The sequence below is a fragment of the Notamacropus eugenii genome, chromosome 3, assembly GCF_028372415.1.
Source record: "Notamacropus eugenii isolate mMacEug1 chromosome 3, mMacEug1.pri_v2, whole genome shotgun sequence".
In the NCBI taxonomy this organism is placed as follows: Eukaryota; Metazoa; Chordata; class Mammalia; order Diprotodontia; family Macropodidae; genus Notamacropus; species Notamacropus eugenii.
In genome coordinates, this window is record NC_092874.1 from 332217268 (window position 1) to 332233765 (window position 16498).

Below are 16498 nucleotides of genomic sequence, written 5' to 3' on the forward strand. Positions count from 1 at the left end.
GAACCCTTTGGCAATCTTTTGAAATCTGTGGACCAAAATAATGTTTTTTAGTGCATAAAATAAAATGTATAGCGTTATAAAGGAAAAACAACATTACAAAGGAAGCCAAGAGTGCTGAAATATAGCTCTCAAAATGCTTCAAGACATCAATTTCATGGATCTCAAGAACTCCTATGTTAGACAAAGCAAAAATAAAAATTCACAGCATAAAAGGGAGATAAGAAAATTGTACTTATAAAAAAGAACTGCATGAATACTAAATGTGTGTGTACATAAACACACCCACACATATATGGCATCTTTTGAATCAGAACCTTAAAGAATATCTTTTTCTAAACTACATAGTATTATTTGCAAAACTAAATCTTGGCTCTTAGCATGGAAAAGTTTTAAATAAATGTAAAAAAACATAAATGCTAAGCACAGCATATTAAAGACCATAACATAATAAAAACATTCATATTCTACAGTTTTTTCAACCATTCTTTTATAAGCACCTACCTTCTTCCTGTTCTGCTACTGTGAAACATTATGCTACGAAATTTTTTTTTAATATGAGACCTTTGTTTCTGTCTTTTATGCCATTAGGAAATTGCTGAGTCACTGCCCTTTGTTTTGTAACTTCACTTATACGATTCCAAATTATTTTCCAAAATGATTGGACCAATCCACAGCTTTGCTAATAGTGCACGTGCCTCTATTTCAACAAACCATATCCTTCCTTTTTTAAAAAACAAGTTTTAATTGATATCTTTTTTTCCAGTCATAGCAATTCCTGATATCCCTCCCCTTCTCCCAGAGAGCCATCCTATATGAGAAATAATATTTTTTAAAGACAAAAAAGAAATGGAGGAGGGATTTCTAATCAATAATGGAAAAAGTACAGTAACATGTAGTACACTCTGGTGTGTGTAACACCTATGAACTTCCCACCTCCATGAAGGGGTGGATTGGGAACATCCTCCCATATTTCTTATTTTATTCGTTTGATCTTTATTATTTTGTTACATACTCTTTTTACGTGTGTGATTGTTCTGTTTATCTTGCTATAGTTACTGTGCACATTGTTTTTTTGGTTCTGCTTACCTTATCCTTCATTGATTCATATGGAACTTTCCACGCTTCTTGGTGTGCATTGTATACTTCATTTCTTACAGCATAGTAGCAATCAGTTACATTCATAATCTATGATTTGCTTAGCCATTTCCCAATCAATGGGCATCTACTTTGTTTTCCAACCCTTTGCTATCACAAAAAGTGGTGCACAAATATTTTTGGTGTATATGGGGACTTTCTTCTTACCAAAGACTTTCTTGGGGTAAAGACCGAGCAATGGAGTCTCTTTTTGAAAGCTATGGACATTTTAGTCACTTGATTTGTATAATGCCAAATTTGTTTTCCAAAATAATGGTACTTTTTCACAGTTCCACTAATAAGGGATTAATGTGCCATCTTTTGTCTTCTTTGCCAGTTTTTAGGCTTGTGAGGTAAAACCTCAAGGTTGTTTGATTTGCATTTCTCTCAGTCATTTGGAGTATTCTTTTATGTGGTTGTGAATTCGTTTGAGAACTTTTTTCTCTTTCAACTTCTTCCTTTCCTTCCCTAAGTGAATTAATTTTTTCTATGAAGAAGCTTTTAGTTTCATATAATTAAAGTTATATATGTTACCTTTTGTAATTGCCTCTATTTCCTGTTGGATACCATATCCTTCCTTACCCAAGACTCATCTCCACTAAGACTGTCCTGAGTTTACTCCATCTGCCTTGAGGTATTCTAATTATGCTAGCAAAATGGTGCAGACCCATTTCTTAACATGTTTTTAAAAAATATTTATTTATTTTCGGGGGAGGATCCAAGATGGCAGAGTAGAAGGATGGACCAGTAGAAGCTGTCCACGCACAGCCCATAAAATACATGTAAAAAAATTACTCTAAACAAATTCTAGAGCACCAGAAGCCACAAAGTGAGAGAATGAAAGAGATTTCCAACCCAAGGCAACCTGGAAGGCTGACAGGACAGGTTTATCACACTGGGTTCTGAGTGGAGTGCAGCCTTCAGAGCACAGTCCAGCCTTGGGCACGAGGCACAGTAGGGACAAGACTAGAGCAGGCTTCAGGGCCACTGCCAGCAGCTGTGGTTCCCAGATTCCTCAACCCACAAATGCTAAAGACAGTTTCAAAGATCAGTGAGAAAGCTCTTTCACCTGGGTGAGGAGGGAGCAGGGTCCTATCCTAGCCCCAGATGATGGCAGCCATTTTTGGAGCCCTCAGCCTAAAGACCCTGGGGGAATTGAGCCACTGATCTGGATCTCAGCCCTGAGTGGCCACCCTGAGGTGAGGAGGAGCCCTGGTTGATGGAGTTGATGGAGGCTCTGGAGAGGGAATTCTACTCCTAGATCCTGTACATAAAAACTTGTGGTTGCTTTCAGAACAGAGCACAGGCCAGGAGAGGAATAAACTCCTCTCCCTTGATTGTGCCACCTTGGAGGAACTAAGAACTTACAGGTCCCCAGAGTATACCCTCCTCTTGACAGAGGACTCAGAAGTCAAGTAACTGACTGGGAAAATGCCCAAAAAGAGGAAAAAAAATAAGACTATAGTAGGTTACTTTCTTGGTGAACAAGTATTTTTTTCCAGCCTTTCAGATGAGGAAGAACAATGCATACCAACAGAGGAAGACATCAAAGTCAAGGCTTCTGCATCCAAAACCTTCAAAATAAATATGCAATGGTCTCAGGCCATTGAGCTCAGGAAGAGCTCAAAAAGGATTTTGAAAATCAAGTAAGAGAGGTGGAGGAAAAATTGGGAAGAGAAATGAGAGTGATGCAACAAATTCATGAAAAGCGAGTCAACAGCTTGCTAAAGGAGATCCTAAAAAATGCTAAAGAAAATAAAACCTTTAATAATAGACTAACTCAAATGGCAAAAGAGGCCCAAAAAGCCAATGAGGAGAAGAATGCTTTAAAAAATAGATTTAGTCAAATGGAAAAGGAGGTTCAAAAGCTCACTGAAGAAAATAGTTCTTTAAAAATTAGAATGGAGCAGATGGAAGCTAATGACTTTATGAGAAACCAAGAAATTAAGACATAAAACCAAAAGAATGAAAAAATAGAAGACAATGTGAAATATCTCATTGGAAATACAACTGACCTGGGAAATAGATCCAAGAGAGACAATTTAAAAATTATGGGACTACCTGAAAGCCATGATCAAAAAAAGAGCCTAGACATCATCTTTCATGAAATTATCAAGGAAAACTGCCCAGCTATTCTGGAAGCAGAGGGTAAAATAAATATTTAAAGAATTCACTGATCACCTCCTGAAAGAGATCTGAAAAGAAAAACTCCTAGGAATATTGAAGTCAAATTCCAGAGTTCCCTGGTCAAGGAGAAAATATTGCAAGCAGCCAGAAAGAAACAATTCGAGTACTCGGAATTACAATCAGAATAACACAAGATATAGCAGTTTCTACATTAAAGAACTGAAGAGCTTGGGATATGATATTCCAGAAGTCAAAGAAACTAGTATTAAAACCAAGAATCACCTCCCCAGCAAAACTGAGTATAATACTTCAGGGTAAAAAAATGATCATTCCATGAAATAGAGGACTCTCAAGCATTCTTGATAAAAAGACCATAGCTGAAAAGAAAATTTGACTTTCAAACACAAGAATCAAGAGAAGCATTAAAAGGTAAACAGGAAAGAGAAATCACAAGGGACTTACTGAAGTTGAACTGTTTACATTCCTACATGGAAAGATAATATTTGTTAACTCTTGAGACTTTTCTCAGTATTTGGGTAGTTGGAGGGATTATATACATATAGACAGAGGGTACAGGGTGAGTTGAATAGGAAGGGATCATATCCAAAAAAATAAAATTGAGGGGTGAGAGAGGAATACATTGGGAGGAGAAAGGGAGAAATGGAATGGGGCAAATTATCTCTCATAAAACAGGTAAGAAAAAGCTTTTCCAGTGGAGCGGAAAAGGAGGGAGGTGAGAGGGAAAAAGTGAAGCTTACTGTCATCACATTTGGCTTAAGGAGGGAATAACATGCAAATTTATTTGGTATGAAAATCTCATACTACAGGAAAGTAGGGGAGAAGGGGATAAGTGGAGTGGGGAGATGATAGAAGGGATGGCAAATGGGAAGGGGGAGTAATTAGAAGTAAACACTTTTGGGGAAGGACAAGGTCAAAAGAGAGAATAGAATAGATGGGCAGGATAGGAGGGAGGGAAATGTAGTTATCCTTACACAACATGACTATTATGGAAGTGTTTTGCAAAACTATACATATATAGCCTATATTACTTGCCTTCTCAGTGGGGATGGGTGGGGAGGGAGGAAGGGAGAGAAGTTGGAACTCAAAGTTTTAGGAACAAATATTGAGAATTGTTTTTGCATGCAACTGGGAAATAAGAAATACAGGTAATGGGGTATAGAAATCTCTCTTGCCCTACAAGAAAAGAGAGAAGATGGGGATAAGGGAAGGGAGTGATGTGATAGAAGGGAGGGCATATTGAGGGAACAGGTAATCAGAATGCAAGGCATTTTGAGGTGAGGGAGGGGAGAGATGGGGAGAAAATTTGGAACTTAAAATCTTGTGGAAATGAATGTTGAAAACTAAAAATAAATAAATTTAAAAATATATTTCTTTTCAGTTTTTAACATTCACTTCCACAAGATTTTGAATTCCAACTTTTCTCCCCATCTTTCCCCTCCCCCCCAGGGCATCATGTACCCCAACCACCCCTTTCCCCAATCTGTCCTTCCTTCTATTACCCCCCCCCCCTTTTCTCACCCCATTGCCTCTACAACTTATTTCCCAGTTGCATGCAAAAACAGTTTTTAGCATTCATTTTTATAGCTTTGAGTTACACATTCTCTCTCTTCCTCCCTCCCCACCCACCCTTGAGAAAGCAAGTAATTCAGTTTAGGTCATATATGTGTAGCTATGCAGAATACTTCCATAACAGTCAAGACTAACCAGATTTCCCTCTATCTTATCCTATCCTCCATTTCTTCCGTTCTCTCCCTTGACCTGTCCCCCCACAATAATGTTTGCTTCTGATTACCTCTTCCCCCAGTCTGCTGACCCTTCAGCTATCCTCCCTCTCCTAGTCCCTTACCCCTGCCTTTCCTGCAGGGTAAGATAGATTTCCATACCTGATTAAATGTGCGTTATTCTCACTGTAAGCAAAATCCCATGAGAGTAAGGCTTACTTATTCCCTCTCACCTGCCCCCTCTTCCCCCCCATTGTAAAAGCTCTTTCTTGCCTCTTTTATATGAGATGATTTACTACATTATACCTCTCACTTTCTGTTTCTTCCAGTACATTCCTGTCAACACTTAATTTTCTCTCTCTCTCTCTCTCTCTGTATATATATATATATATATATATATATATATATATATATATATGTATATGTATGTATATATATATACACACATACACGTATATACACATACACATATATACATATGTACATATATACATACACATATTTCTATATATATAACATACATACCCACACATACACATGTATGTATGTATATATATATATACACACACACACACACACACACACACACACACACACACACACACACACACACACACACACACATATATATGTTCCTTCTAACTACCCTAATACTTAGAGAGGTCTCATGAGTTACAAATGTCATCTTTCCATGTAGGAATGTAAACAGTTCAAGTTTAATGAGTCCATTATGGCTTCTCTTTCCTGTTTACCTTTTGATGCTTCTCTTGATTCTTGTATTTGAAGGTCAAAATTTCTATTCAGCTCTGGTCTTTTCAACAAGAATGCTTGGAAGTCCTCTGTTTCATTGAAATTTTATTTTTTCCCCCTGAAGTATTGTACTCAGTTTTGCTGGGTAGGTGATTTTGGCTTGAATCCTATTTCCTTTGACCTCTGGAATATCATATTCCAAGTCTTCTGATCCCTTAGTGTAGAAGCTGCTGAATTTTGTGTTATCCTGATTGCGTTTTCACAGTACTTGAATTGTTTCTTTCTGACTGCTTATAATATTTTCTCCTTGACCTGGGAACTCTAGAATTTGGCTACAATATTCCTAGGAGTTTTACTTTGGGGATCTCTTTCAGGAAGTGATCAGTGAATTCTTTCCATTTCTACTACACTCTGGTTCTAGAATATTAGGGCAGTTTTCCTTGATAATTTCTTGAAAGATGATGTTTAAGTTCTTTTTGTTAATCTTGGTTTTCAGGTAGACCAATAATTTTCAAATTATCTCTTCTGGATCTATTTCCCAGGTTAGTTGTATTTCCAATGAGATATTTCACATTGTCTTCTATTTTTTCAATCTTTTGGTTTTGTTTTATAATTTCTTGATTTCTCATGGACTCATTAGCTTCCATTTGCTCCATTCTAATTTTTAAGGGATCATTTTCTTCACTGAGCTTTTGGACCCCCTTTTCCATTGATTAATTCTGCTTTTTAAGGCATTCTTCTCATTGGCTTTTTGGACCTCTTTTGCCATTTGGTTTAGTCTATTTTCAAAGGTGTTATTTTCTTCAGCATTTTTTTGAATCTGTTGACTCATTTTTCATGATTTTCTTGCATCACTCTCATTTTTCTTTCCAATTTTTCCTTTACTTCTCTTACTTAATTTTCAAAATCCTTTTTGAGCTCTTCCATGGCCTGCAACCAATTCATATTTTTCTTGGAGGCATTGGATGTGGGAGCCTTGACCTTGCTGTCTTCCTCTGGTTGTATGCTTTGATCTTCCTCATCAGAAGATAATACCTTTTCAACAAGACAGTAACTTTCTATAGTATTATTTTTCCCCCTTTTGGTCATTTTCCCAGCCAATTAATTGACTTTTGAGCTCTTTGTTAAGTGGAGGGTGTATTGCCCCATGTTTTAGGGGTTTTGTGCAGCTGTTTTCAGGGATATCTCTAGGGAGATGTAAATTCTCAGTTCCTCCAAAGTGGTATGATCAAAGGAGAGGTGTTTGCTCCTCTCTTGGTCTGTGCTCTATTCTGTGAGCAATCACAAGTATTCTTTTCTGCCTTGGAACTGCAAGTAGGATTCCCTCTCCACAGCTGCCAGCTGCTCTGCCATGCCAGCACTCCTCCTCTAACTGGAACTGCCACCCAGATCAGCTGCTCTATTCCCCCACAGTCTGTAGGCTGAGAATTCCAGAAGAAGCTGTGACTATAGCAGTAGCTGCTGTTGCCCTGGGGCTGGGCCTGGGGCCAAATCTCATGTTCCTCTCTCACCCAGGTGCAAGAGTTTTCCCACTGACCTTTAAAGCTATCTTTGGTGTTTGTGAGTTGGGAAGTCTGAAATCCACTACAACTGCCAGTGATTCAGTGCCCTGAGGCCTGCTCCACTCTCCCATGTTGGGCTGCACTCCACTCCAAGCCTGCTGCAATACACTTCCTGTCAGCCTCCAGATTGTCTTGGGCTGGAAATCTGTTTCACTCTGTCATTTTGTGGCTTCTGCTGCTCTAGAATTTATTTAGTCATTTTTTTACAGGTATTTTGAGGGGTTTGGGGGGAATGGTCAGTCAGGTCCCTGTTTCTACTCTGCCATTTTGGCTCTGCTTTCTCTTAACATGCTTTATGCCTATAGCTGTATGTTGTTTCTGAATAGACAGTAAATTTATTGAGGGTGGGAGCTTAGTATTTCCTTCCCATTTCACCTCCTAGAATCCCTTCCCTCTTCTAAAGACTAACTCAGATGCCTCAAGTTAACAAGCATTTAAGTGCTTATTCTTGTGCTGAGCTTTGGAAATATATATACAAGCAGAAAGAGAGGTCTTGCCCTCAGAACTTACATTCTTATGTGGAGATACCACATATACAAAAACAATCCAAAGAAAGAGGGAGTATTCTGGGGGGAGGGAGGGAAAATGGAACTGAGCCCGGAGAGGAATGAATGAAGATGTGAATGCCTTGAGCACTTTCTCCAAAGTAAGGGTTCTGGGAGCAACCAACCAATTAGAGTGAGGATACAAAGGACCAGGGTGCACTGCGGGGTGAGAAGGCTGCAGACTCTGAGTGCTTTTCCAAGTAGCAAAGGCTCTTGTGGCATGATGGAGAAAGTTCAGAGTCTGGATGGAAGCAAACCTCTATGAACCCTTACCTGATGTTCCATGACTGCCTGTCTTTAAGAGAATTCAGAGCACACCTTGTTGTGTGCTCTCTTTGTATTTCATAATATTGTATATTATAGTTTCTTATACGTATGTCATGACCTTCTATGTCCCAAGTGCCTAGTTTAGGTGGAGCTTAAATATGTGTTTGAATTAGTTCTCACTTTCCACTTTGGACTTTTTGTCATGTGGAGGGAGCTCAGTAAATGGTAGTTACTCAATATTTTGTTGTATATTTATTTGTTGATATTATCATTCCTTGGTTTTGAGGCCATTTATGTGACCTGATTTAGTTGAGTTCCTTTGCCTACTTCTGAAGTTTTCTGGAGTATACCATGTCTGGTGCTTAGCAGTGTTTGTTAATCTCCTCCTCTCTCTAAATGAAGGGAGGCCAAGGGTTCTGACAAGAGGCTGGGTGGGACAAAGGGAAGGAAACGTCCCATTTGTTAGGTTAGATCTCTGTATTAGCCATTCAGAAAATGGCAGCGAGTATAGGACATGTGGACTTTTTGGAGCATGCAGTCATTCATTCTTTTCTTCCCTCTAATGAAATCTGAACTGAACAGAGATAGAAATGGTCTATGGTGCAGGACTACACTTTGTGACTTACTCCACTTCTATCCAACTAGATCTTTAATATGGTTTTTTTGTAGCCTTCTGAAGTCAGAGATGGCAAACAATAGCCCAAAGAACAAATCCCAAGTCAGAGTCAATTTATTAAGTGCCTACTCTGTGTCACACATAGTGCTAAAGATTTGGAGATGGAAAGAAAGGCATAAGATAGTCCCTTCCCTCAAAGAGCTCCCATTCCAATGAGAAGGGAGACCATGCGTAAAAAGCTGAAAAGGGGAATTTTGAAAAGGTTACCTGACACAGGGTATGATAAAGTCATGCAGTGGGAGAGGGAAATGACCTGAGGAGGTGTTAGTTTCAGAAGTGATTTCATCTTGCAAAATAATGAGTTTCTGAAGATGATGAAGTCCAGAAAAGTAGCTAGGTGGCAAGTGATGAAAATCCCCTGAGTGCCATCCTTAAATGAGGAAGATCAAGAAACAACTTCCAAATGTTTACTTCCTGCCCTCTCCAGCCTGAGAAAAGGAAGAGGTCCAGGATCAAGGGGTGCTGAAGGGTGTGAGTTTCTGAGTTTTTCAACTTGCAGTGTGATTAACCTGTTTTTGTCTGACCTGTGAGCTAAGAATTATTTTTACAGCTTTAAATAAAACAAAACTGTACATGTAAAAACCATTCTTCAGGCCATAGTTTGCTGGTCCCTATGGAGTTTTCAGGTGACACAGCAGGACACTTGGAATGAACATGTTCAAGACTAACTTGGACTCCAAGTTTTCTGATATTGACTGGTTAAGGCAAATACTATAACCTCAGTGGTAGAGAGAACTTGAGTCTGAACAGGATTACCTTAAGAGGAGAATCTGTTCATTACCATCATGATTTTTTAAAAAAATTTTCAATTAACAAAAGCAAAAAAATTCCTTTCCCTCCTACTACCTCTCTCCTATTTAAACACCACCACCAAAACCCTTGTAACAAATCTGCATAATCAACCAAAATTCTCAGTCTAAGTTCATTGTCTGTCTTTTAGGAGGTAGGTAACATGTTTCATCATAAGGCCATCTGGAGTCATGGCTTCTCATTGCATTCATTGGTCAGTTTTTAAGTCATTCAAAATTGTTCGTCTTTTCAATGTTACATAAATTGTGCTGCTGGTTCTGCTCACTTCACTCTATCAGTTCATACAAGTCTTTCCATGTTTCTCCAAAACTGCACTCATCATGATTTGTTTAGCCACTCCCTAATTAAGGAGTACTCCCTTTGGTTTTCTTTTTTTTTTTTTTTTTGCCACCACAAAAAGACCTGCAATAAGGGTTTTTTTGTATCAGCATGTTATTTGAAAGCATTTCACCCAGCAGGTCTTTCTGATGCAGCTATGATCTTGTAATCTACAACCTTGAAAAAATAAGACATTTGCTAAGCTTATTCTTTTATGGTGTTTCCCTGTCCCATTTTTTTCTTTTAGTTGTTTGTGGTCGATGTCCAGACAGGCCAGATCACCAAGATTCCCATTCTGAAAGATCGAGAACCTGGAGTGGTGACCCAGCAGGGCTGTGGTATCCATGCCATCGAGCTGAACCCCTCAAGAACTCTACTGGCCACTGGAGGAGACAACCCCAACAGCCTTGCGATCTATCGGCTGCCTACGTTAGATCCTGTGTGTGTAGGAGATGTAAGTTGTTTCTCAGTGTAACTGGGGATATATAGTAGGAAGAAGCAACAGCTACTGTGATGGTCATATATTTGAAGTTTGCCTAAATTTTCATATTGTGTAGGAGGGAGAAGAAACAGCTATTGTAATGGCTATCTATTTGAGGTTTACTTAGACTTTGACATCAGACTTGGACTTATATGCCTGCATGATGATTGGGGCACCTGGTTTAAAATATCCAAGAGGGATATGGAATGGAATTATACACGTGTGATTCACCATGTTCCTGTTTGCTCTAGAAGCTGAATTTAGAAAATAAGCTCCCTTGTGTGGTCCAAGATAGGGTAGCCACATAATGAAGGATCCAAAGATGATCTTATAAGGTATTTCTGTGGAGTGGACCTTCCTCTGGTATGCAGTCCATCTTCCCTTCCCCCTTCCCCCTGGGGCAGTATTAGAATTGAGCTCCATTCACTTAGTATGGGCCTAGGAAAGTCAGGGTTTACCCCAAGTTGCAGCTAAAAACCAGCAAGACAAACATAGCCTTACATGATGGTTTTCTTCGGGGTTTTCAGGATGATATTGTACAGTCATATGTTTGGGATGAAGAATCCCACTGTTAGCTATACGCTGTCACATACTATTGAAGAGATGGTGGTAGATAATAAAATCTACAGTTACTGCATTTACTCACAAACTCTAATTCCTTTTGGAATTCCTGCCAAAATGTGCATGAGATGAAGATATATCCAACTTCTCAATCCATGACTTTAGAGATTTCTTTTACACCTTCAGATTGACAGATTTCCAGATCTTGGGGAGAATTTAATAACCCTTGAATATTTTTAAGTTAAAATACTTTTTATTTTTTAATTTGTCATTATTAATTGGGAGTTATTTCCTAGAATTTGGAATTTGCCCCAAGTGGCAAGTAACTTGTTCAAGTTAGAATTGTTGCAAGTGGAATTTAACAAAAGGGTAAGCTGAGGCAGTCCTCCAAGCAAAATAACATTTATTAGTAGGGCCATGCTTCCTGTCGACAAATGGGTCAATGTCTTGACTTCATTTATTGCCAAAGACCTCCCAGCAAGAGGACAATTTCCCTTTTACAGGTTTTGGGGAATACAGAACAGGGTAGACTGTTGAGGATAGCATGATTGGTTATAGAGCTGAGGGGCAAGGAACAGCATGATTGGTTGGAAGTAATGGGGCCTAGCAACAAGCCCCTCCTTCTTTCCTGGTGCAAGATAACAAACAAAAGATCCTTAAAGGATAGTTTTGGATGTAAAGCTATTACACACAACTCCCTTGTGTTCACATGTATCCCCCAAGGTCAGCTAAGTCCCTTGAGGAACAAATAGACCTGTGATTAGTAAGAGAGCTGGATTTTTACACTTAACCCATTACAGGCCAGCCACATCCTAATAAGTTTAGAGACAAAGAGTCATGACTTAACCATTTACAGGACAAAAACAGTTAACAGAACAAAACCAATTAGTTGTAAATGGGATCAATAAGAAAATGATACAGGATCAGTTTAATCTCAGAATCATCTAAAATCAGTTGATTCTTGGCTTTTGTAGAGCCCAGGCTATAGACTTTTATTTCACTTTGTCCCGTTTCAATTTTTTCTTTGAGGAACCATAAAATGATACCGAGAACTTGTTCTGAATGAACATTAAAATGTGTTTGGAGCATAACTCTAAGCATTCCTTTAATATCTCATTTTGGAGTTGATTGAGCCCTATCTTGGATCTTTTGTGTTATTAGGCAGTACTACTTATTAAATGAATTCCATTATTTTACTTCCTGCTTCATTAAGTATCAGTTTCTCCTTTTCTTTATTAAGTGTAAATTTATCTATTTCAGATTCTGAGGGTGTGGCTATGACTGGTATTTCTTAATACTTTGGGATTGGGTATAGGATTTGTTGTTCATACCATTCATAACTTTGTAGACTTATCTCTCCCTTGTTGTTCCATGTTGAAGAATCTAAAGGGCTTTATTCTCTTCTAAAAAAAACTCATCCAGCCCTCTCACCCCGGATCATTTTGGTTGTTTTTATGGACTTTCTCCAGCTCTGTTATGTGACAGCAACCAAAGCTATACATTGTATTCTAAGTGCAGTTGTTTTCTGTCTCCAGGCTTCCCCAATAATGCCCGGCATTTCGTTGTCTAGCAGAGTCAGACTTAGAGCAGTCAGCCACTTTGGCAAAATATAACCTTTCCTAGCCCCATTCAAGTTCTTTTTTAAAATTCATTTTGAACTTAAATGGAAAAAGACAAAAACCAGTTTCTTTTACGTAGGACAACACAAAGGGAGGATTCAATATGAAACCATAAATCTTCATTTCATACTGTTTACAAAAACTATGTAATAAATACTCCACATAATTTTCAAAGCTACATTTTCTGTGCTTCCATATATGTGTGTATGTATGTACGTATGTGTGTGTATGTATATATGTTAAAACCACATATGTCTCTTTATCAGTGCTTTCTCTGGATGTAGATAGCACTTTCTGTCCTAAGTCCTTTAGAGCTGATTTGAGTATTTATAACGCTCAGAATAAACTTAGTCCTTCACACTTGTTCTTTGAACAGTGTTGCTGTTCCACCAGCAATGTATGAGTGTCCAAAGTTTTCCATATCACCTGCAGCATTTGTCATTTTCCCCTTTTATCATTTTAGCTGATCTGATAGATGTGAGAGCATGGCTCTGCTTCTGTGCCCTCTTAGAAAGATGCAGCCGTCGTAGCATGTCATTTACATCATTTAAGCCTTGTGTGATTGAGTGAAGAGTCAATGCCAAGGGGCAAACTTCTTCTCTGTTTTCCCAATTTTCTCTCCCAAAGTAGATCGCATTGGCAGAGAAAATGACAGAACTACACAAGGGAAGAAAAATAGCCTTTTTTAAAAAAAAGACAACTTGACTTTATTAATACATTTTGTTTTTGTATCCATCATTTCCACCCACTCTGAGAATTAAACTCTCTCTTGTAATCAAGAAAAACAGTTAAGCAAAGCTAGCCAGTATCATGACCATACCTGATGATATATATCAGTTGTAGTTTCCCCTAGTTGTCCCCCGCCTCTCTGGTGAGAACAAGGAAATAAGCCTTGTTAGTGGTTCTACAATCTAATGATTCTACAAGACTTCTCTCTTTTCATTTCTTCCCACATTTTGGCATTAACCCTAAGCAGCCTTCTTAGCATAGGGCTTTCTCCTGACCTTCCAATTTAAGCCCAAAAAAAGGTGTCCCATCCTCTTCCTTGATCTCCAGTCTTTCCTCTTCCTATCTGTCCTTTCCTGCCTCTTCCCCATCTTTATTAAAAATCTCATTTTGTGAGAACTCAGGCTTAAGCCAAACTGACTTCTTTATTACTTCTATAGGGAGCAAAACTTTCTTGTTCATATTGTGAATTAATAGGCCAGGTAAACTTAGTCCTTCAGGACTGATTCAGTGGCACCAGGCGGAAAGCACTGAAGTCAAATCCAAAATCTAATCCTATATACAACACTTAAATTAGAGCAAGATAACATCCTGCTGGTGAGAGGCATTTGAGTCCGCAATAATGATTCACAGGCACCTGTCTCGTTCGATCCTGCTCTTTTAAAAATTCTGTAGAAAATTTAATTTCACAGCTTAACCATTATAAATGCTCATGTATTTTTTTTTTAGTCAAGAATTAAACCCCAATCTAAGCCGCTGAATATACACTTTGAAACAAAGGTTTTTGAAACAAATCATGAAAAATTGCTTGGGGGCTTCTTTACCATAAGGAAATAATTAACAATGTTAAACTATCTTGCACTCTGATCATCATAAATTGCAAAGTCAGTATTTTATATTACTAACTTTCTTCATTAACACCAACATAACAAAACATAACTATTGTTGAATATTACAACAAAAACAATGACTAGTAGTGAGTATATTAAGATGATTGTAGTCTTTCATTGCATTATTGCATACAAAAGCCAGCATTACAACAAAGAATATTCACTGGCTCCCCTTAAGAGGTCTGGCACTGAACACCTCCTTATAAATGTCACTATTAGTCCCCTTTGTAATGTCATCTTCTTTCTTGAGATGAGTCAAAGTTCACTAGTTCTACTCGATCCATTTCTTCAGTCTCCTCTGCTTCCTTTCTTTCAAACACTAACTTTTCCAACAAAGATAACTTATGTGATGAAAGAAAGCCATTCTTTGGAAAGTTTACCTTCAGTTCACTTATTAGAATCCCTTTTTCATAAGGTCGGCAATAAATCGGGATGCCTGCATTCAGCACACATTTAATAGTCTGATCAGGTCAAGAAGGAATGAATGTATAGGTCTTTTGTCAAGAGTTGATATTGATTTCCAAACACATCTGTACACATGAAAAGGTCCTCAGTTCATCATGTAAGTAGAGTGTGGTACTTGTGATCCAAAGCAATCTTAATATCTCTTGGTTCAAGCCCTGGCCTCTGGTCACCTTCATTATGAAATGTTATCTTTTGACCATCTTCACTGCCCTTGTCATTATGAACCTCCAGAATCTTTTTCTTTTGAACAATTTTCCTTCCACTGCAGCATTTAAATCTGTCTTTAGGATTGACTTATTCTCTATGCCCTTGGCATTCCAAGCAAATTGGTTGAATAGGTCCTTTCTGATGAATTCTTATTTGCATTCTAGTATCTCTGCATTTGGTACAGTATTCTACAGCTCCTTTCTTACCATTCTGTCTTTCACATTTATCACAAATCAAATTCTTTTCAAAGCCAGCTTTCTTGTTGTACCGTTATATAAATCTTCTAAGGTCACTGGCAACTGATTAAGAACCTTTTTACCTCTCTGTTTCCTTTTCCTTCTTCCACCTCCTCCAAAAAACATCAAATATTTCAACTGGAAAACCAAAGCCACAACCAGAACCACCCTCTTTAATGGCTTCTTCTCCACCTTTGTCATATAAGTCTTTTTTCTTTGCATCAGAAAGTACTTCATAAGCTGAGAATTATTTGAACTTTTCTCCTTCATTTGAATTCTTATCTAGGTGATATGTCAAGGATACCTTTATATATAACTTTTTTAGGTCTTTCTGGGAGACATTGGGTTTTACTCCAAAAAACATCATAATACCTCTTTCTACCCCATTTTCTATGGTTGGAGAGCCATGCTTAGGATATGCCACTGTCAAAATGTCAGTGTCTGGGGGTAGAAAAGGGACTTCCAGTGAATTATATAGGATTTGGGGGGAGCAAATGGAGAAAAGAGAAAATTAGGGTGGGGTGAGCTCTTTTGTGTGGAGCTGGGGCAGCAACAGCTCCTCTTCTCTCTCCACTTTTCACCGAGTTTTCTGGAAAGTTCCCCATTCCATCCCATTTAAAACACTCACTTGATCCTCAAAAAGTTCTGGGACCAGAAATTAAATCTGAAAACAGTGTTAAGGACCCTTCAAGAAGATGAGGTCATTCTTGGTCATACAGACTTTAGGTAGTCATACAGAATTTAGATTGGATGATTTAGATGGGATGAGAGCTTTTATTAATAATCCTGCTATTTTTAACTTTGCTTATCCCAAGGAATAAAAGATGCAAATGTGAGGCAAATTTCTGCTTTAAGTAAGCAAATATAGTATTAATATAAATGGAAACAATTATTAATGAGGTGATAGTCAAGATCAGTGGTGTCAGACTCAAATAGAAACAGATTCCTATAGGCCACATATGACTTAGAAAACCACAAATTACCATTATCTATATTGTACCATAATATTCATTTATTTATTTATTTATTTATTTATTTTTAATTATTTATTTATTGCATTTTAATTTGGTTCTATATTCTCAACCAGAGTTTTGTGAACCACACATTTCTGGTCAAGATAAATAATTAATTTTGAATAATGAGGCTATTAGCATTGTACTTTGTTTTGTTATTATGTTTTTGCTTAGGAAACATGAACACTTCTCCTGGGAGTATGTAAGGGAGAATCAAACAAAGACTTGAGATAAATGCCAGCTGAACTCATTTACTGATTCCCAGACACCTCCATTTACTTAAGAGAATGGATTTCCTCTCAGCTTCAGGAGAGATCTGGAGATGTTTGTGTCAGCCCCCATTGATTAGAATGTTATTACATTTATCAT

At 38.0% G+C, this 16498-nt stretch overlaps 2 protein-coding genes across 5 annotated transcripts in view; one reads left to right on the forward strand and one right to left on the reverse strand.

Annotated features, from left to right (window-relative positions):
• The window catches only part of DCAF12 (DDB1 and CUL4 associated factor 12), a 113727-nt gene that overhangs the window by 74080 nt on the left and 23149 nt on the right, over positions 1–16498 (forward strand). For all 4 annotated transcript variants that reach the window (XM_072596976.1, XM_072596974.1, XM_072596975.1 and 1 more), the window contains exon 3: positions 10179–10385. In XM_072596976.1, coding sequence (XP_072453077.1) covers positions 10179–10385 — 207 coding nt within the window. The remainder of the gene's footprint in view (positions 1–10178; positions 10386–16498) is intronic.
• DNAJA1 (DnaJ heat shock protein family (Hsp40) member A1) lies at positions 14424–15134 on the reverse strand. Its single transcript, XM_072650247.1, is given in 3 exon segments — positions 14424–14693; positions 14696–14733; positions 14736–15134. Coding segments are annotated over 3 exon segments (612 nt in total). The 5' UTR covers positions 15040–15134.